Source organism: Syngnathoides biaculeatus, chromosome 6 (assembly GCF_019802595.1).
Source record: "Syngnathoides biaculeatus isolate LvHL_M chromosome 6, ASM1980259v1, whole genome shotgun sequence".
NCBI lineage: Eukaryota > Metazoa > Chordata > Actinopteri > Syngnathiformes > Syngnathidae > Syngnathoides > Syngnathoides biaculeatus.
Window position 1 is genome coordinate 28,243,546 of NC_084645.1, and position 18,762 is coordinate 28,262,307.

The 18,762-nt window shown below is 40.6% G+C and overlaps 1 protein-coding gene across 3 annotated transcripts in view; it reads left to right on the top strand.

The window, feature by feature from the left end:
- Positions 1-18,762, top strand: part of poc1b (POC1 centriolar protein B) — a 48,628-nt gene that overhangs the window by 21,929 nt on the left and 7,937 nt on the right. For all 3 annotated transcript variants that reach the window (XM_061823257.1, XM_061823258.1, XM_061823256.1), the window contains exon 11: positions 18,007-18,330. In XM_061823257.1, the coding sequence (XP_061679241.1) occupies positions 18,007-18,330 (324 nt within the window). The remainder of the gene's footprint in view (positions 1-18,006; positions 18,331-18,762) is intronic.

The following is an 18,762-nucleotide window of genomic DNA, read 5'->3' on the forward strand; positions in this document are numbered from 1 at the left end:
ATGTACTGGGTGAGGCTTATAACCAGGTGCGATCTGTAGGCCGGGAATTACGGTAGTCATTTTTAGTTGTCCTTCTCAAGACAAACACGAGATTTTTGTCCTATTCCTAGAAAACTCTAAACATTTGTTCTTGACTGGTGACGCTGACTTGCAAAATATTTAGTTTTTCATTCCAGCCGCCTCAGAGAACCTTTTCCCAATATCATTCAGAATTGATTGGCTCTTGATAATTTTTTTTTAATAGGACAGTGGCCCCTTTATCCCTATTTGACTACTATCCTTGTAATGGAAATACTTGGATTAAAATGTGAGACCAAAACTAAATGAGCAACCTAGAACACAATGATCCATTTTAAAAGTGGAAATTGTACCAGTGGCTGGTTGTTCCTGTCGTGAGGCCGTCGTTTTGGACTGGCAGAATCAATTTGAGGGCAAGCAGAGCAGCAAAAGGACTTTCTATGTTAATTGCCCACTTTCTTCCATTGGACTCACTTAAAGTGTTCAAATTGTTTGCAGGTCACAAGTAGGCTTACTGCACAAATGTGGCATATGTGCAAGATTAACGGTTCTATCCAGAATATTGTTTTTGATACAAAGATTCCAATTTTTTCATCACATACATTCAATTATGATGATGGGGGAAGATGCTGTTCCAATATGGGAGGCCCAAAGGTATTGTGAATGTCTGCCGTGGAGGTCTGGCAGAGTCTCTTGTCAGGACGAGTTTCTACCCCCACCTTGAACAGATCTTTGATCATGTTCTGGGGGAGGCGTGGGACATTGAGTCCAAGTAGACAACGCTCTGTCCCTCTATTACCGAGGCAGCCGACAGTAGCTGTGGCCATAAAGTAGTCAGTGTCAGTGCCTCTCTTGGCGCTGCTTACTTCGACTTGAGATGTTGTGAGTCGGTGAGAAGAAGACTTTGAAGACATTCTTAATTTCACCGAGACACCTGAACATGTGGCTGGAAGGTTTGGGGTCTCTGCAGCTGGCTTGCCTATCTCTGGGGTTGAGGTCACCGATGTGGTTAAGAAGCTCCTCGGTGGCAAGGTCCTGGGGGTGAATGAGATTCGCCTGACATTCCCTAGGCAGTGGATGTTGTAGCGCTGTCCTGGCTGACATGCCTCTGCAACATCGTGTGGACATCAGGGACAGTGCCTCTGGATTGGCAGGCTGGGGTGGTGGTCCTCCATTTTTAAAAAGGGGGACCCGCAGGGTGTGTTCCAACTGCAGGGGGTATCCTTCTACTCAACCTCCCTGGTAAGGTCTATTCACAGGTGCTGGAGAGGAGGGTCCATTGAGAAGTCGAATCTCAGATTCAGAGCAATCAGAGTTGACCAGATAAAGGCCGATAAAGGTTGGGGTGGTATCGGAATACAACTGTTTTTTGCAGTTGTTTGACATAGTGCAATTGAGATTTTTCAATCGTGATTGGACTGTCAGATTTGTCTTATCCGCACATTACGTGTTGTCTTTCTCAGCTGACTTGTCTCCCATGCCCCTCACATGCCCCCCGCACCCCCCATCTTAATTTCCTCTGCTACACCAACAGCACACCTCACCACTGTTCTGTAGCCTTCATACATGTCCTGTACTATTCTGCCATACTTTCGCATGCAGTACTACAGTTCCTCTCGGGGTCCTGTGTCATAGGCTTTCACTTGCTCTAAAAAAAGACAACGTAGCTACATCTGACCTTCTATGTACTTTTCCATCAACATCCTCCAAACAAATAATGCATCCATAATACACCTTCTTGGGATAAAACCATACTGTTGCTCACTAAGTCTAACGTCCACTACTCTTTTTTCAAAACTTAATTGTGTGGGTCATCAGCTTTATTCCTCTATATTTCCCACAACTCTTCCAATCACCCTTGTTCTTAAAAACAAATTTACAACCATATCACGTGACTTTCACGTGAGAATAAGAGAACATTTTTCATAAATGTCCCCATTTAGGTGGTTGTAAGATCTTATGTTCTTGCTCTGATCCGCCCTACAAAGTGTTTGTAACTGTTTTGACATTTATTGGTATAGGAGAGAAACAATGGTGCTCTAAAGGGCAGCCCGGGGATGCAAATAGCAGGTGGTTAAAGCAGATACAAGAGTAGCCAGCATGTCTGCCACAGGCATCAATGGCAACGTGATTGACAAGTAGCGCCGTGGGGTGGATTTGTGGTCATGCTGCGTTTTTGGCCTTCTCAGTGCAGTGTGGGGGTGTGGAAAGCGCTCCGCCGCTACCCCCTAGCCCAGGCTCGAATAGCCACAGGTGGGCTTTGTCTGTCATGAGGGCCCCTGTTCCACTGACATAAATCTCAAACCCAAAAAGTTTTTCATGTCATTTAAAAAAAATAAAAAATTCTTCTGAAAAACAGAAGTCATTTTTTTCCACAAAAATGTATGTAGACAGTAAAGTTCCATTTGTTTTTTTTTTTGTTTTTTTTTTTTTTAGACCAAAGTATGTTTAGAAAATTAAGATTAACCCTAAACCCTTTTGTCGGAATGATCGGGGGTCTTTTCAATTATGGCAATGTTTTTTTTAACAGATTTTATTTAAATAAAGACATTAAAATTAGAGCATAAAGGGATATGTTTTGAAAAATTATGGCATATTTTTTAGAGAATAAAGACGTTTTATAGAATTAGGGCATAAACTTTGTAAAAAAAATTAATATTTGCTGTGAAAAAATGATCTTGTGAAGATAAAGTATTGTTTTGATAGAGAATGAGAATTAAGGACTTTTTTTTATAATAACACTTTCATGGATGAAATTAATATATTTGAAAAAGTTACATTGTGAGACTAGTTATATATTTTCAATTTAAAAAAAGGGAGCACTCTTAGAGATTAAAGGTGTTTTTTATCGATGTAATTTCAGGGAAAAAAAGTCACTAATCTCACGAGAATCTTATGAGAACAGTCAAATTTTTCCCCAACAACAAAGTAGTATTGTGTCGTAGTATTATTAGCATTATAAGAATAAAGGTTTTTTTTCTTTTTTTTTTTTTTTTTTTTTTTTCAAGAAAACCAAAAACATTCTGAAAAGTAAAAATGTTTGCTTTTGCTATAGAATTTTTTGACAAAAAGTAAAGAGTACTTTAAAGTTAGGATAAAGGAAGTAAAAAGAGAATTATGTTATAATAATCCAGATATCTTTTTGAAAGAAGAAACCATCACGCTGATTTTTTTTTTTGGGGGGGGGAATAGTAATCTAATGACAGTTGTATTTTCTGGGGTATAAATTGTAATTATTAATTTGAAAAAAAATCTTGTGGAAAACAAGTCATTGGCAATGTACAGGAAGGACAATGACGCAAGAGCAAACTATACATGTCAATCACTATATAATTTTTTTTTTACAAGTGAAATGGTTACTTTAGATTATTAGTTTTAAAGAAAGTCCTGTCTGGAAAATGGTAAGCCCTCATGGCATGTGCTCTCCTGACCGGCCAAAGAGCTGAGCTTAACAACCCAGCATTGTGTCGAAAAGCCGATTACTTGGGTGGTAAACGGCCGATTGGGCCAATTTTTCATTTCGGAGCATCACTTGTGAACTGTGGCCAGCGGATGCATTGAATGAGCAGCCGCGACTGTGCAGCTCAAAGCGAGCGATGCGTCAATCGATACAGTGACGAGGCAGCGGTTCCAGGGCTTGTGGAGACTTCAAAGTTGGACGTGGGTGTGTCTATGCAAGAAGGATCTGCCTTCGAGAGTCCTGAAGATGTGATTGATTAGCATTGATTTGCTAACCCCTTTAATTCCCCACCTACTATCAAATCAAAAGGCAGCCTTTCATGCGGGCATAGAGCATGAATAGCATAGCATACAGTATATAGCGCCGATATCCATGTGCAATAGTTGCTGTCAAATAACACAAAAAAGTCTGATTTTTCATTTAAAAATGTAGTAATCGTATGAGAGGAATCTATCTATCTATCTATCTATCTATCTATCTATCTATCTATCTATCTATCTATCTATCTATCTATCTATCTATCTATCTATCTATCTATCTATCTATCTATCTATCTATCTATCTATCACCGCTTATCCTCACGAGGGTCGCAGGGATTGCAGGAGCCTATCCCAGCTGTCAACGTGCAGGAATCAGGGTACACCCTGGATTGTTTGCCAGACAATCGCAGGGCACATAGAGACAAACAGCAGTCGCACTCACAATCACACCTAGGGGCAATTTAGAGTGTCCTATTAATGTTGCATGTTTTCGGGGTGTGGGAGGAAACCGGAGTGCCTTGAGAAAACCCACGGAGGCACTGGGAGAATATGCAAACTCCACACAGGCCGGTCCAGGATCGAAGCTGGGTCCTTGTGACTGTGAGCCCAACGCTTTACCAGCTAATCCACCGTTCCTGCACCGTATCTATTTATTTTTTAAAAATACTAAACTAATTTTCCTCATTAGAAAACACATCACAATCATTTTGTTGTTTTGGGAGGAAGCTGGAACTGATAAATTACATTATTCTACTATTCATTTCCACAGGGAAAAAATGATTTGAGATATTAATGCTTTAAGTTATGAGTGTGATCGTGAAACAAATTAAATTTGTATCTTAAGGTAACACTGTAATTACACGTTACCTTCTTTACATCACTTGTAGTGGTGACATCACACAAAAAAAACAAAGATCAAGAAAAAAAACACGAATCCCAAATCAGAAGTCTCACGAGGTTTGCATAATTTTTCCTGTATGAAAGTGTATCGTTTTCTCAGTTTGCGCTTTGGTATTGAAAGTAATGTTCACTGTCACATACACTGAGCTAGCCACGTACCTACAGTAATTATCTAAATGCAGAAAGCTGCAATATTTACTTTGGAAACTGCACCAGTATTTCATCTCAGAAGGACAGACAAATATGTGTAATGTTTCCGATGCATGAATTTCACGTGGAAACTGAGCCCAATGACTCCGTCTTCCTGGTTTTGTGTAAAAGACTGGCGGTAGATCCACTTCTCTGTGGTCCTACATTTTCTACCTCCACAAGCGCATGTGTGTGTGTGTGTTAAAATGCAAATAATGTGGGTAAGTCTTACTTAGTGAGGAGCTTTAAAATGGGCTAATCCCACGCCGAGCCACAATGACGCTCATTCACTTCCTCGACGTGAAAGGACTCGCCTCCGCTTGCTGGGGGGAAAACAAAAAAAAAAAATGGTGAGGGTTGGGGAAAAGAAATCATAAAAACAACACTAAACGTGTCAGCGTAGACCTGGATTTGCACTGAGGTGTTTCTTCCAAATGGCCACACAAGGGATTTCGTGTCACAAAAGAAACCGAGAGGTACAAAAAAAACGCAGCTTGATATCAGCAAATCTCACGAGACTTCGGCGTCAAAAAGGATTACATAATAATACGTGTTTGCTTGTTATTTGGCTTTTTTTCGTGAAGTCACCACTGCCTCTAGTGGAGGGCAGCACGGTGGAACAATTTTGAGGACCCGGGTACGATCCCGGCCCCGTCTATTTCGAGTTTGCATGTTCTCCCTGTGCCTCCTTGGGTTTTCTCCGGGCACTCCGGTTTCCTCCCACCTCCCAAAAACATGCAACATTAATTGGAGACTCTAAATTGCCCCGAGGTGTGATCGTGATCGTGACTGTCTCGATGTGCCATGCGATTGGCCGGCAACCAGTTCAGGGTGTACCCCGCCTTCTGCCCGTTGTCAGCTGGGATAGGCTCCAGCCGTCCCCACGACCCTCGTGAGGATAAGCTGCAAATCTCATGAGACTTCTGATTTGGGATTATTAGTGTTTTGCTTGATCTTTGGTTGATATGTGATGTCACAACGACAAGTGATGCGAAGAGGGTAACGTGTAATTACAGTGTTGCCTTAAGATACGAGTTGTACTTGTTTCATGACCACACTCATAACTCAAATCATTAATATCTCAAATCATTTTTTCCTGTAGAAATGAATAGAAATGTAATCAGTTCCAGTTTCATCCAAAAACAACAAAATGATTGTGATGTGTATTATAATGAGGAAAAATAGCTTACTATTTTTTTTTTAATAAATAGATATGGTGGATTAGCTGATAAAGTGTTGGCCTCACAGTTCTGAGGACCCGGGTTCGATCCCGGCCACACCTGTGTGGAGTTTGAATGTTCTCCCCATGCTTGCGTGGGTTTTTTCCGGGCACTACGGTTTCTCCCCATATGCCAAAAACATGCAACATTAATTGGGCAGGACATTGGTGTGACTGGTTAGAGAGCCTGCGTCACAATTCTAATGGCTGGGGTTCAAATCTCGGCCTCACCTGTGTGGAGTTTGCATGTTCTCCATGTTTCTGCGTGGGTTTCCTTCGGGCACTCTGGTTTCCTCCCCCATATCCCCAAAAATAAATTTTATTGGAGACTCTAAATTGCCCCTAGGTGTGATTGTGAGTGCGACTGCTGTTTGTCTCTATGTGCCCTGCGATTGGCTGGCAACCAGTCCTGGGTCCACCCTGCCTCCTGCCCGTTGAGAGCTAGGATAGGCTCCAGCACTCATCGCAACCCTCGCAAGGATAAGCGGCGAAGAAAATTGATGGATGGATGGATAGATACGGTAATTACTGAAAAAATAGAATTAAATGTTTTTTTTTTAACTGCATCAACCTACTGGTGTGCTGTCTTTGGCCACCTGCGGGCAATGTAAGACAGAGGGAGATATACTGTTCATTGAGATATCTCAACTCTTTTCATATCATCATTGCAGCACTAATATTAGTTGTTAAAGAATAATCAAGTACTGTTATTTTGTCTCTACGTGTTGCACCATATGCTTTTAATTAATTGCATACAGGATTCTACTACTGCAACATAAATGCTTTTTAGTGTCTGAAATAACCTAATGCACTTGTATTTTTTTTTCATTTGTCTTCAACTGGGAATGGTAACAAACAGCTTGAGTTGTCTTTTTTTTTATATATATTTTTTTAATATATTTTTTTTTTTACTAATTCGATCTGCCAAACTGCCGGTTGTTGTGAATCAAGTTGAGTCCCTACGCCATACAGTGCCCATATGTAAGGTCTTCTTTCGCAAGTTAAATAAAAAAAATCGGCAAAGATGTCTCCTACAGTATTGTTAAGAACTTGTAAGTCACTAGTATTTCAAGTCATTACTGTTCATCCGTAGAACATGAGACAAATTACAAACGTCGATGTCCGTAAGATGTCAGCAAGTTTTGTGATGAGGAAACCTGACCATAACCATAGAACAATGCCACTATTCAACATGTGTAGTGATCTAAATCAGCATGTGCCATGTGTCACGTAGCTGAGTGAAAACACAAGTGAAAAGAGGAAGTGGAGCGTAGTCACTCCTCTGAAAATACAAAGAAATAGAGGAACCTGAGAAAATGAATGACTGACTCATGCAAAAAGACGGAACAGAAAGTTCCTCAATTTGCAGTGTCCAGATCGACCCCCTGGTGTCAAACACAAGGCTCTGGGGCTAGATTCGGCCCTCCATGAGATTTTATGTGGCCTGCGAAGGCAAATCATGTGAGTCAAATTCCATGTTTTTTTTTTTTTTTTAAAATCTCTACCAAAATTACAAATTGTCATAAATTATAACGTAATATGAGGACATCCCCTGCAAGGTCCCCTCAATGTATCCTTTGTTTATAGTCATACACAATATAATGTTATTATAATTTATTTCATTTTATTTATTAAGCAAGGTCTACCAGCCAATGTTGATTACAGTATAAACCAACGATCGAAACAAAACAATTTTTCATATGAATGATGAGACTGTTATTATATTATAGTGCACTGTAGTCCATTATATGAAAACCCTATGTACCGATTTGCTAACTACGATTTGCTATTGTGATATCACTAACGTGTCACGCTACAATCTCAGGCTTTAACATGCTGCTATGATATTGTGCCAGATTGTCTACATTGCCAACTTGTGGCCTCGCGTCCACAAGGGAACATCTGTCTGTGTTTTTCAAGTTTGCGGTTGTGTAAAGGTAGACTAAAAATGGCTGCAACGTTGAAAGGAAAGTGCTCGAGATGAAAACCATTTTAAATAAGGCGAGAGTGGCGGCCGCGTTGGCGTGGTGATGAGCACAGGAGTGTTTTGTTCAGGGAAGAGCTCTTCTTCACTATCACCGTGTCGCTTTGAAGAGGACGAGAGTCGTGATCCAGCTCGTCCTTGTTACCGGACTCTCGTCACTTTAAATAAAATCCATTAGCCGCGATGCCGGCGCATCTCTGACAAACACAAACAGCGTTGCTGATTATGTCTTTAACTGAAAATGGCCATTAGCTCATGGTCCCTCCAAAAGCATTTACCGACCTTAAACGCTAAATTAAATTAGCATGAAAGCTACATTAAACTGTGGGAAAACACTATAAGTGTGTTGTCAACCATTAACAGGGGAAAAAAACCTCACCAGGATCTTTTGTGAAGATTTAGGTTCTTAACAGTAGTATCCTAGCATTGAAACAACATGATAGAGTTAACAATAAAAAATGACACTTTGAGCTGTTGATCAAGTTTTATCATGGCGTATAAAGTCTATGGTTAACCAGAAAATGTTTTTGGCAAAGAAGTGCAATTGTTGACGACAACAAATGTTGTATTTCGGCACTAATATGGAATAGTTGACTGCAGGATATTGTCTTTTGGATTATAAATGCAATAATTGACAATAAAAATTTGCTTTTTGCCAATAATGCAATGGTCGATGACAGATTTATTGACTTAAGGAAATCCAACAAGGCGCTAGAGTTATATTTTGGCATTAAAACACACTTGCTGAACACAACATTGTTTCCTATAGGCACAAGAATACAACAGTGCACTATTTAAAAAAAAAAATAAAAAAAAAGTTGGTACAAAATGCCTGTGCCTTTTGTCTTTGTTTTCTCCCCCCCTCTAGAAACTTTGTTCTGTCCGACTGATTCTTAGTAGGCTTCTATGATAATACCAAGAAGCCACAACAGAAACTTAAAAACTGTTGGCATACAAATCCTCCATTGTACTTGACTTAACAGCCTAAAACGACAGAAAAAAAATACACCAAAAGATGACTTTAAACTTTTCTTTTTTATTTTTTATAGGGTTTCGGAATGCAAATATCATTACCTCAGCATTAACTCGAGCCTGAAACGTGAAAAAGATGGCCGAGAGCTGCCGCAGTTGCTTTTAAAGAGGAAGCTCCACCTGCTTATGTAAGAACGTCGCGCCAGAAGTGAGTCACGGTCATGGGATTACCGAGGTTAGGTTACTTCCGCACACTAAAGTAACCGTGTCGCGACGTTACCACCTAAACACACAATCACACACAAAACAGAAACGGGCGGTTTGCCAATGCAGCTAGCGTGTTTTATCACATTGAAGTGCTGTGAACACAGATTTTCTACTTTATGCAGAAACTAGCAAAGGGGGTGCACAGTACTGCTGTTAATATTGGTGGAGTAATCGGTGTTATACAAGCTAACTTTATCTTTTTATGGGGTTGAAGTTAACCTGTAAATTTACTGCCTGGAAATCCTGCAAAATTGGCATATTAGAGTTCTAAGCGACCAGGCATTTGTCCACTTTTGCCTTTCTTTGCGTGCAGACAGCGTTTTTGTGCATGCCAAGGGTTATTTTTGGTCAAAATGTTGCTGTAGAGAATGTTTTTCCTTTGCCTACTTTTCATTGTTTAAACAAGTCTCGTCAATAACCCTACCAGAACCCTCCCATCTCCACAAAGGTTGTCCATTCTTGTTGAAAACTTCAGTGGTACTCATATTTTTTTTCTTTAAGCAACCTTTGTCAAAAGCGTTTCCATAATTAGTTGTTGCGACACGATCAGCTTTAGACCCTTCTGCACCTCTGGATATAGATTACCATGCAAAAACTACGGCAACCCCGCTAGGCCAAACTGTCTCTACGTCATTTGCGTTGCCTCCCACACCTAACTACGGCAACCCCACGACGCCAAACACGACACAACAGAAATCACATGTTCAGTATGTCATTATGAGGGCTCCGCGGGCCATATGCAACCACCAAAAGAGCCAGGTGTGGCTCGTGAGCCACAGTTGCTGACCCCTGCCGTAGTCTCTCTGCATGTTTCATTCAGTCGGAATCCTTCGCACACAAAGGCAACTTTGGAAAAAGTGGGCTTTACATAAATGTTGTATGCCACACTCTTTTATGAAGTATCGTTTTGTAAATGCTAACGTTCTAAATATTGAGTTAAATTAGCATGTCGCGTGAAATTGAATTTAATCTTAACTTCCTCCTGGAACGTCATCCCCAAGGGCCTCACTGATGGCAGCGAATTGATTATTCCAGTGTTAGACATGTTCCCACTGGAACACTCCTCGACTTTGGACATGTTGGGTTGCGAATCACGCTTTGCGTATTTCGGCAGATAAAATCAGTTTAACGTGTATCGTTAGCACCTGACACGCATGTGTCATGCGTGCCATTCATTCTGATTTACAGACATTTTCTCACCGGTGACCATGAATGACTGCGCAAAAGCAGCCTTTCCTGCATCTGTATTTTTTTTTTTTTTTTACTTTGCAGGCGCGCTGCAAACTTTCCCCCATCTTGAGCTCAGTGAAGGATGCTCTAATTTAACGAGTACAGCGCTTTAATATACAGTACTTGACTTTAAGGTATGCGTTCATGCAAATGTAATGGTTGACTGCAAAAGGTTGCATTGCCTTGTTGATCCCAAACATATAATTTGGCACACAAATTCATCATATTGTGGCATTTTTATTCATATTTGCCTTATTTAATGGATTGACTATACATTCAAGGCAATGGCATAAACAACTTGCCTGTTTGGAAAGGGGAACTCCTCGTTTTTCCCCCCGAGTGGGACAAAGTTCCGTTTGAGAACACAACTCTTGCTCAGGGACACAGGATGTTTACCATCGTGATATCCGCGATACCGGTGCCCTCCACCATCCCCCACCAATGACCATGTTTTTTTTTTTTTTTTTTTTTTGTGTGTGTGTCAGTTGAACTTGGATTAATTTTTAAGATGTGTTATGGCACATGTGATGTTTGACCACAAAAAGTTGGTAATTTGGTCCGGGAACGTATGAGTTGAATGCATTAGCATTAAAACGAAATAATTTAACATAAAAAGTAGTATGTTCACATGCAAATGCAACACTAGACCACATACGTTATATTTTGGAAGGAAAAAGGGCACATTTTGACCACAAAAAGTTGTCTTTTGGCATTAAAATACCAGAGAAAATCATATTTTTGAACAAAATTACAATGGTTCAAGTTTTATTTTATCATTTAAATGCAATGGTTGACTGTAAAATGTATGATTAAAATGCAGCAAAAATATTTTGTTATGCAAAGCTAACGTTTGATCACAAAAAGTTATGTTTTGGTCTATATATACAGTGAGTTCTGACATTGAAATGACCTTTTAGACCTCAAAAAGGTGTACGTTCCCATGAAATTTCAATGTTCACCACAAAAATGTGTATGTTGACACGCAAGTTCAACAAAAAGTTGAGTGCACAAATAATTTATTCTTGGCATAAAAATTTAACCCATTCGTGGGCAGGGTGGCAATTTTTTGCCTTATTGAGATAAAAATCTCCTAACAGGCCACTATCAAGGAAATAACTTCTTTTTCGTTTATGGTTAAGTTATATGATAACTTTACTCATTTATAATCTCGTCCCAAAAATGGGACGCTGCCCACGAATGGGTTAATGATTGACCTTATATGTATTTTTTTGTATGGAAATACAATGGTTGAGGACTAAAAGATGTATTAAGGCTCACAATTTCAAGGGTTGATCACAAAAAGATATATACTTGGAAAAACAATGTAATGGTTGACCAAATGTATTTTGGCACTGAAATGGAATTGATGACCACAAAAAAAAATGTAGTGAAGCTTCAAAAGTTTCTCGCTGTAAAGTTGCCATTAAAAGGGAGTTTTGACCCGAATAAGTTGTATTTGGACACAGTAATCCAGCAGTTCACCACTAAAATTTGTATCGTGTCACATAAAGAAGCATTTTGACCACAAAATCTTTTGGCATTGAAATGCAAAGATTAACCACAGACGTGTTTTCTCTGAATGATGTGTTGCCATTGAGCCATGACGAGTCCTTGGCTGAGACATTAGTCTGTGTGTGTGTGTGTGTGTGGTGTGTGTGTGTGTGTGTGTGTGTGTCATTGAAAGACCGCCAAGCAGGATGTTTTGGTTTGAGCGTGGGCGGATGTCACCGAGATAGACGAGCGGATGTGTCGGCTTCCTATGAGAGAGAGAGGAAAAAAAAAGCAAAGAAAAGGAACAGAGAAAAAAAAGCGAGAGCTGCACCTCTGACGGACATTTAGTTTGTTTAGGCGGCGGCGCGCTCACGTGGTTTGCGGGTGGCGCATCTCCCACAGGTGTTTTGTCTCCGTGCGGCTGCGGGCGTGGTTCCTTGACAAACACGGCACGCAGTCTTTGCACGCAACAGTCATGAGACGCCCGTCACCTGACTTCCTGTGTGTCAGGAGATCAAAGTGCGCGGATGATCGGCCAGGGCAAGTCGATAAACATCAACGTGTGCTTGTTGTTGTTGACGCCGTTTTCCGGGACACTTAACCGGTTCAAGGACAATTTTTGTTTTTATCTGATCAAACATCGACAGTTCCTTTATCCTCGGACCGAACATACGTGTTTTCTGAACATCAACGATAATTTAGAGCGTTCAATGACGCTAACCTGCGTGTTTTTGTAAACACACCAGACAACAAGTTCAACCTGAGGTACAAGTTTTTGGAAGCAAAAAAAACCTAACATTAGTACAAGGAGTCCTCCGGTTAAGACGGTCTCGACCTAAAACGTTTCGACTTTACGACGCTCGTCCCCGGTCCGCCATTTTGTCTGTCTAATGCACATCTGTGTTTTTATCTTCGCATTTTTTCACCCTCCTTTTTCCGACATCGCCCCAAAGAAGAAAGCTTTGTCTTTTAGCAATGCTTCTGCAGTCAAAAAGGAATCCATTACCATGGAAACGAAGCTCAAGATCATAAAAAGATTTGAGAAAGGAGAGACGCCAACACCACCGAGGCTTCAGTCGGTCGGTGACGCGCTGACAATTATTAAGGACAAAACCCGTTTTTTAGAGCATATGAAGGGTTCCGTTCCGATGTCGGATACAAAGATCACAAAACAAGGTTCTTTGATACTTGTCGAGATGGAGAGGCATGAGGACCAGGTTCCACTTCTTCTTCTCCATCCACCTTTCAGCAGTATTGCTAAGTACATCATATTCTTTATTTCAATGTATTTCTTTTTTATACAAAGTATTTTGGTGTAAATTCTGACTTTAATGGTGGAATCCGACTTAAGTTGAAATTCGAGTTAATTCGCTACTGTAGGAACGGCTCTCAGTCGTAGGCCGACGACTCCCTCTAATTCCCAAAAACAATTTAGAGCACAGGTGTCAAACTCAAGCCCCGGGGGCCAGATCCGGCCCGCCACACGATTTTATGTGGCCCGCGAAGGCAAATCGTCGATGTCAAAATCTGTGATTCTTGTGAAAATATGTCCCAACATTTCAAATTGTCATATATCATAAATGATAAAGTTGAGATATTATAACCATTTTTGTGTTACCAAACATGAACAATGGGTGAAAAAAACATTACACTTGGTTTCTGATTCCACAACTAGCTCATAAATTTCATGTGTAAATATGATGAGGTGATTCAGGATATGTATGGTTTCGGCCCTCTGAAGGAAATCGTAATTGCAATGTGGCCCAAGACAAAATAGGAGTTTGGCATCCCTGATTTACAGTGCAATGACTGCAATAATAATAATAATAATAATAATAAAACACCTCTCACTACCCTTAAGCACACTTTGCATAAATAAAATAACATTAAAAACTAGATTATAGAGAAGAAATAAAATAATAGACAGCACATATTGTGTTTTAAACAATAATTAACCACATTATTTAACTCCATGGTATTGTTTTTTCCTGTGCCTGATCCCTCTCACCATGATATTTTAGAATTAATACTTTTGAGATGTTTTGGTTGACTGAGAGTCCATTTAAGATAACTTTTTTTTTTTTAATCAACCTTGTGACCGTTACAAAAGCGAGCGCTGACCTCCCAGCTCTAGAGTCAGAGAGTCAGCTGTAATGTTTGTGATTAAACGTAACATCATCTTCAAAATGGCCTCCCCTACATTTGGAATTCCCTCCACAGATGTGGGATCAAACAGGTCATTAGCACGCGGGCTAGGATTAGCTGCGCTCTCGGCTCGGACATGAAGAAGCTGTTTGATGTCAACTCGAGGCCTTTTTCTATGTCGTGTTGTTTGCTCCCTGGAGACAATGTCTGGTCTTTCCAACGGCGCAATCAGCAATACCCAAATACCGTTCATTGTGAAGCATTGATAGAAATTACTGCCTGCATGCTTACACAACAGCGCAAACACTTTTTGTTTGCTCCATCAAATTGCGGGCACACACCCACAGCTCATTATAAAATTGTAGTTACATGCATTACACTCTGTTTCTGAGTACCGCAATCTTAGGGTGTGGCCAGAGCGTTGGACTTCCACGGTCTCTTTGGTAGGAATGTTGTTGTGAGCTAACAGTTGTTGTTTAATGTTCTTATTTTCGAATAAATTTATTTTTACATCCGGCCTAGAACTGGGTAATAGACTGTTTTCGACTGGCGTCACACACCTTCAGGTTGAGATCTTGGTTTGGTGGATTCACGTAAACAGTAACTAAGCAGGAATCATTTCAGAAAGGCGTACGAATGGGGTCGCACTGCTATGTTGCTGTGATCAAGAACCAGTGCGAGAAAACGGAGCAGTTAGCAACCAAACGGCGACAACTGTGGCTGTCTCGTATTAGCAGCAACCAAATCATTCCCTCATGTCAGCGTTTGCTCGCAGCATTTTGTTCTTGGTAAGTATTGGATACCTTTTAGACTTTCACACTTACTTAGCAATTACTAAGTTCTGTGAAGGAGAAGTATTCTTTAGGGTCAAGGACCTACATAATACTCGTGTGTGAATGCAATGCATGTCTCCAATATCTGTATTGTCTGTTTTATTATAATAAGTTTGCAAAAACGAGTTACCGCTCCGCTAGCTGTTTCGCGAGTTGACTTAAAAATGTAGCCTTGTAAGTGGAGAAAGAGGTCCGGGCTCCACTTGGGAGTCGTCTCGGTTGAACCTCTCTCGGTAACAAAAACGAAAACAATACTCAACATAATTTAACACAACGCTGACTGTAATCACGCGATACATATTTAAATTGCATTGTGCGGTACACTAAACTTAGTAGTGTGGGGAGACAGGTTGCTTACAATGGATACCGCCGCATCAGGAACCCAGCCGTTGATGAATTGGTTGAAGGCCTCCAGACCTTTGTAATTCTTTAGTTAATCCACGGTATAAGCGCTTGTCGAGAAGAGGAGAAAGTTGACGATGTCTGGATAGGTTACCGACGTCCACATTTGTGTGCTCCATTTGTGTTTCTCCAAGGCATATGGGTCGATATTGTCGATCAAAGCGCACTTCTTGAAACAGCATCTAATAAGCCTCGATAACTTTCCAAAGTCTTTTTAGCCATCATGCGTCACTTTTAACAGTCGTACGAGCATTTGTGTAACTCCGGTCTGGATGCAAAAGCTACAGAGTGAATGGCGCATCAGTAGCGTGAACCCATCCAACATGGCCACGTGCCCCGGATGTAGTCACGTGGTCTAAAACACTCTATAGAAGTTTTGAATGGTCGCCAGACTTAAACCAGGGCTGTGACTTTTCTTTGTTCTCTTTTCTTTTACCTCCCAGCATTAGATTTTTATGCCAAAGTTCTACTTTTTGTAGTCATTTTTGTACCCAAATACAATTTTTGGGATGTCAACCATTCGGTTGATGTCCAAATTAAAATCAGATCATGATTCTGCCCAAGGACAACTTTTCTGTGGCTAACCATTTTATATTTGTACCAGAATTTTACCAAATTGTGATCAAAAATTAAATTTTTCTTCCAAAATACAGCGTTCAATCTTATATCGTTTACGGTGACAAAAGCCATTCTGTTGTCTTGTAATGGTATTTTTAATTCAAAGTACAATTTTATGACAAAATACAGCTTTTTGTAGTCAACATTTGTCTGGACAAATTAAACTTTTCTGGGCACTTATTGTATTTTTAGTGCATTTTTTTTTCCATGAGGTGAACAATTACTACAAAATACAGCTAGTTTTATCCTTTTTGTGCGAAATACAACCTTTGTGGTCAACATTGCATTTTTGTTCCAAAATATTTGTGTGAATGTACAATTGTAGTCAACAGTTGAATTATTTGGTCAAACTACATTTTTTTTCTTTCATCAAATGCATTTCATCCCTTGCTGTTTTTGGTGGAAAAATACAACATTCAGCAGTCAACTGTGACATTTTAGGATGTTTTACAACTTTTAACGGTCAAGCATCGCATGCGCTTGCAAGCAACGGTTAAGGAATGGCATCCCTTTAATGGCTCTTAATTAGCACGTCGGCTAATCAGTGTTGTCTCGTGGATTGGGTGCTCGGCGCGTCCTGCTTGGAGTGTGCGGCTCTTGAATGGGTTTGATTGCAGCCGCTCTTCCTGTTTTGGGTAATGCGAGCGGGGGTCTGGATGCACTCGGTAATAAACGAGCCGAGCAGATGTCGACCAGATGTGCCGCTGAGCGGGAGGCGATGAAGAAGAAGAGATAGCCGGCCGGAGTCACACTGACAGCTTTGTTCACCTCCGTTTAATGCCTTCCATCCTCCTCCTGTGTGTCTTTACACTCCTCCTCCGCTCCCTCCATCATTAACGGCTCTTTGAAGCCGTGACAGGAAGAACGCCGGAATCGATTGCTCTGTGCATTAAGTTTGGAATGTGTGACACCCTCCAGTCCCTTCGTCTTTCTTCCTCTCTTCCTCCCTTCTGTGTGTGCGTCTGTGTGTGAATCCGTGTGTGTGTGAGTGTGTGCATGCACGCACACACTAGATGCTTCATGATCAACACAGTCCAATAACATCCAGATGAAACCATCATAATGCTAACTACCTTTGGTGCATTTTTGCAGTGACCAGTAATATTTTGAATTCTAGTTGCTACATTACACACATTTGTGGAGTTTTTATGCCAAAGTACAGCATTTTCTTGCTAGTTTTTTGTGGTTGGGCATTTTGTTACTGCTGAAAAGAATTTGCTGCGTGTGGCCAGGTGAAGCATTTTGGTGCCAATATGCATTTATCTATTTTGATTAGTTTATTTTTTGATTGCAAAATGTTTTGGTGGTCACTTTTGTGCCAAAATGCAGCTTCCTGTGGTCAATGGTTGCATCTTTGTGCCAGCATATAACTTATTGTTGGTAACATTTGTATTTTTGTGCAAAAATATAAGTTCTTGTGGATCATCATTAGATTTTTTTAAAAAGAAATTGAGGTTTAAAAAATGATACACATTCACATTAATTTGATTAGATGTTGTTTCGGTGGGAAAGGTGGACCAACTGGTTAGCTTCTGGGCCTCACAGTTTTGAGGACCGGGGTTCGAAAGCCGGAGCCTATCCTAGCTCGCTGTGGACGAAAGGCGGATTTACACCCTGGACTGGTCGACAGTCAGTCGCAGGGCAGTTATCGACGCCATCACTGAGCGGGAATTGATTTGCCCGCCCCAAAGTCAGCTGTGTGTACCACTACACTATCAGTGAAGTGGCCAATCTATTTACAAATATGGCAAATTATATCAAAATCTATTTATTATACTCACCTAAAAAAATTAATGAATCATTGTTTTATTAATAAAGAATGTTACAGTTGAGAAAATTGTTAGTTAAACAACCATTTTCATTGTTTTTTTTTTGATTGAATTATTGGTTAGTAAAAAATAGTTTTGAAAATCAACCCCGTCGCATACACAATGTCTCCAGTCCTGGTTAAGCGTAATGTATCTACAGTATGTGTCATTACATGACGTTTTAAAGTATGGCTATGTTATTGTCTTCAGCACCAGGACACCGATGAGCACCACGCCGAAGACGGACACGCCCGGGACAGTTCGTCTTCTGTCGCCACGGGGACGGAGGACGAAGGTTGGACGAGGGATGAGAGCGGCGGCGAGGGAAGTCAAAAGAAGCGGGGAGGAGACAACAGCAGGGAGCGGCGGGACAAGGATTTTAGGACGCGGCGAGAGGATGACGCCTCAAAACGGGGGCCAGAAGACTCTGAAACGGCACACCCAGTGGACATGTCGGAGGTAGCGTCGGGGCACCCTCGGGTTCTGAACTCCATCCTGCAGCACATGGTCAAGCAGCTAGGCGTCCTCACGGAGGTCAGTGACAGCAAAAACTCTGCTGATTTTTTAATTTTAAAGATGGTTGACATTCCAGTTCACCTCATATGTGTTTATTTAATTTTAATTAAAAGATCCTTGCTGAGTTGAAACAAACGAGCCCTCGATTGAATTTCAATAACACCAGATTGCCGTGTAAAAGAGCAAAGGTGTGTTACTACTGGAATGTAGCCCTATTTTTTCAAGAACAAAAGCCTTTTGTCAATTTAGTCCTACGTTTTTGAGAATAAAGGCATCTTTTCCAGAATATAAGGCATAACATTATAAGAATAAAGTTGTATTTTTTTTAGATTTCCTTATTTAAAGGGGAAACCCAGTGCTTTGCATGAACAGTGTATCCAATAAGTCATGTAATATGTACTCTATTTTGACAATGTGATGTTAAATCCTCTCTCAGTGTTTAGTATTTTG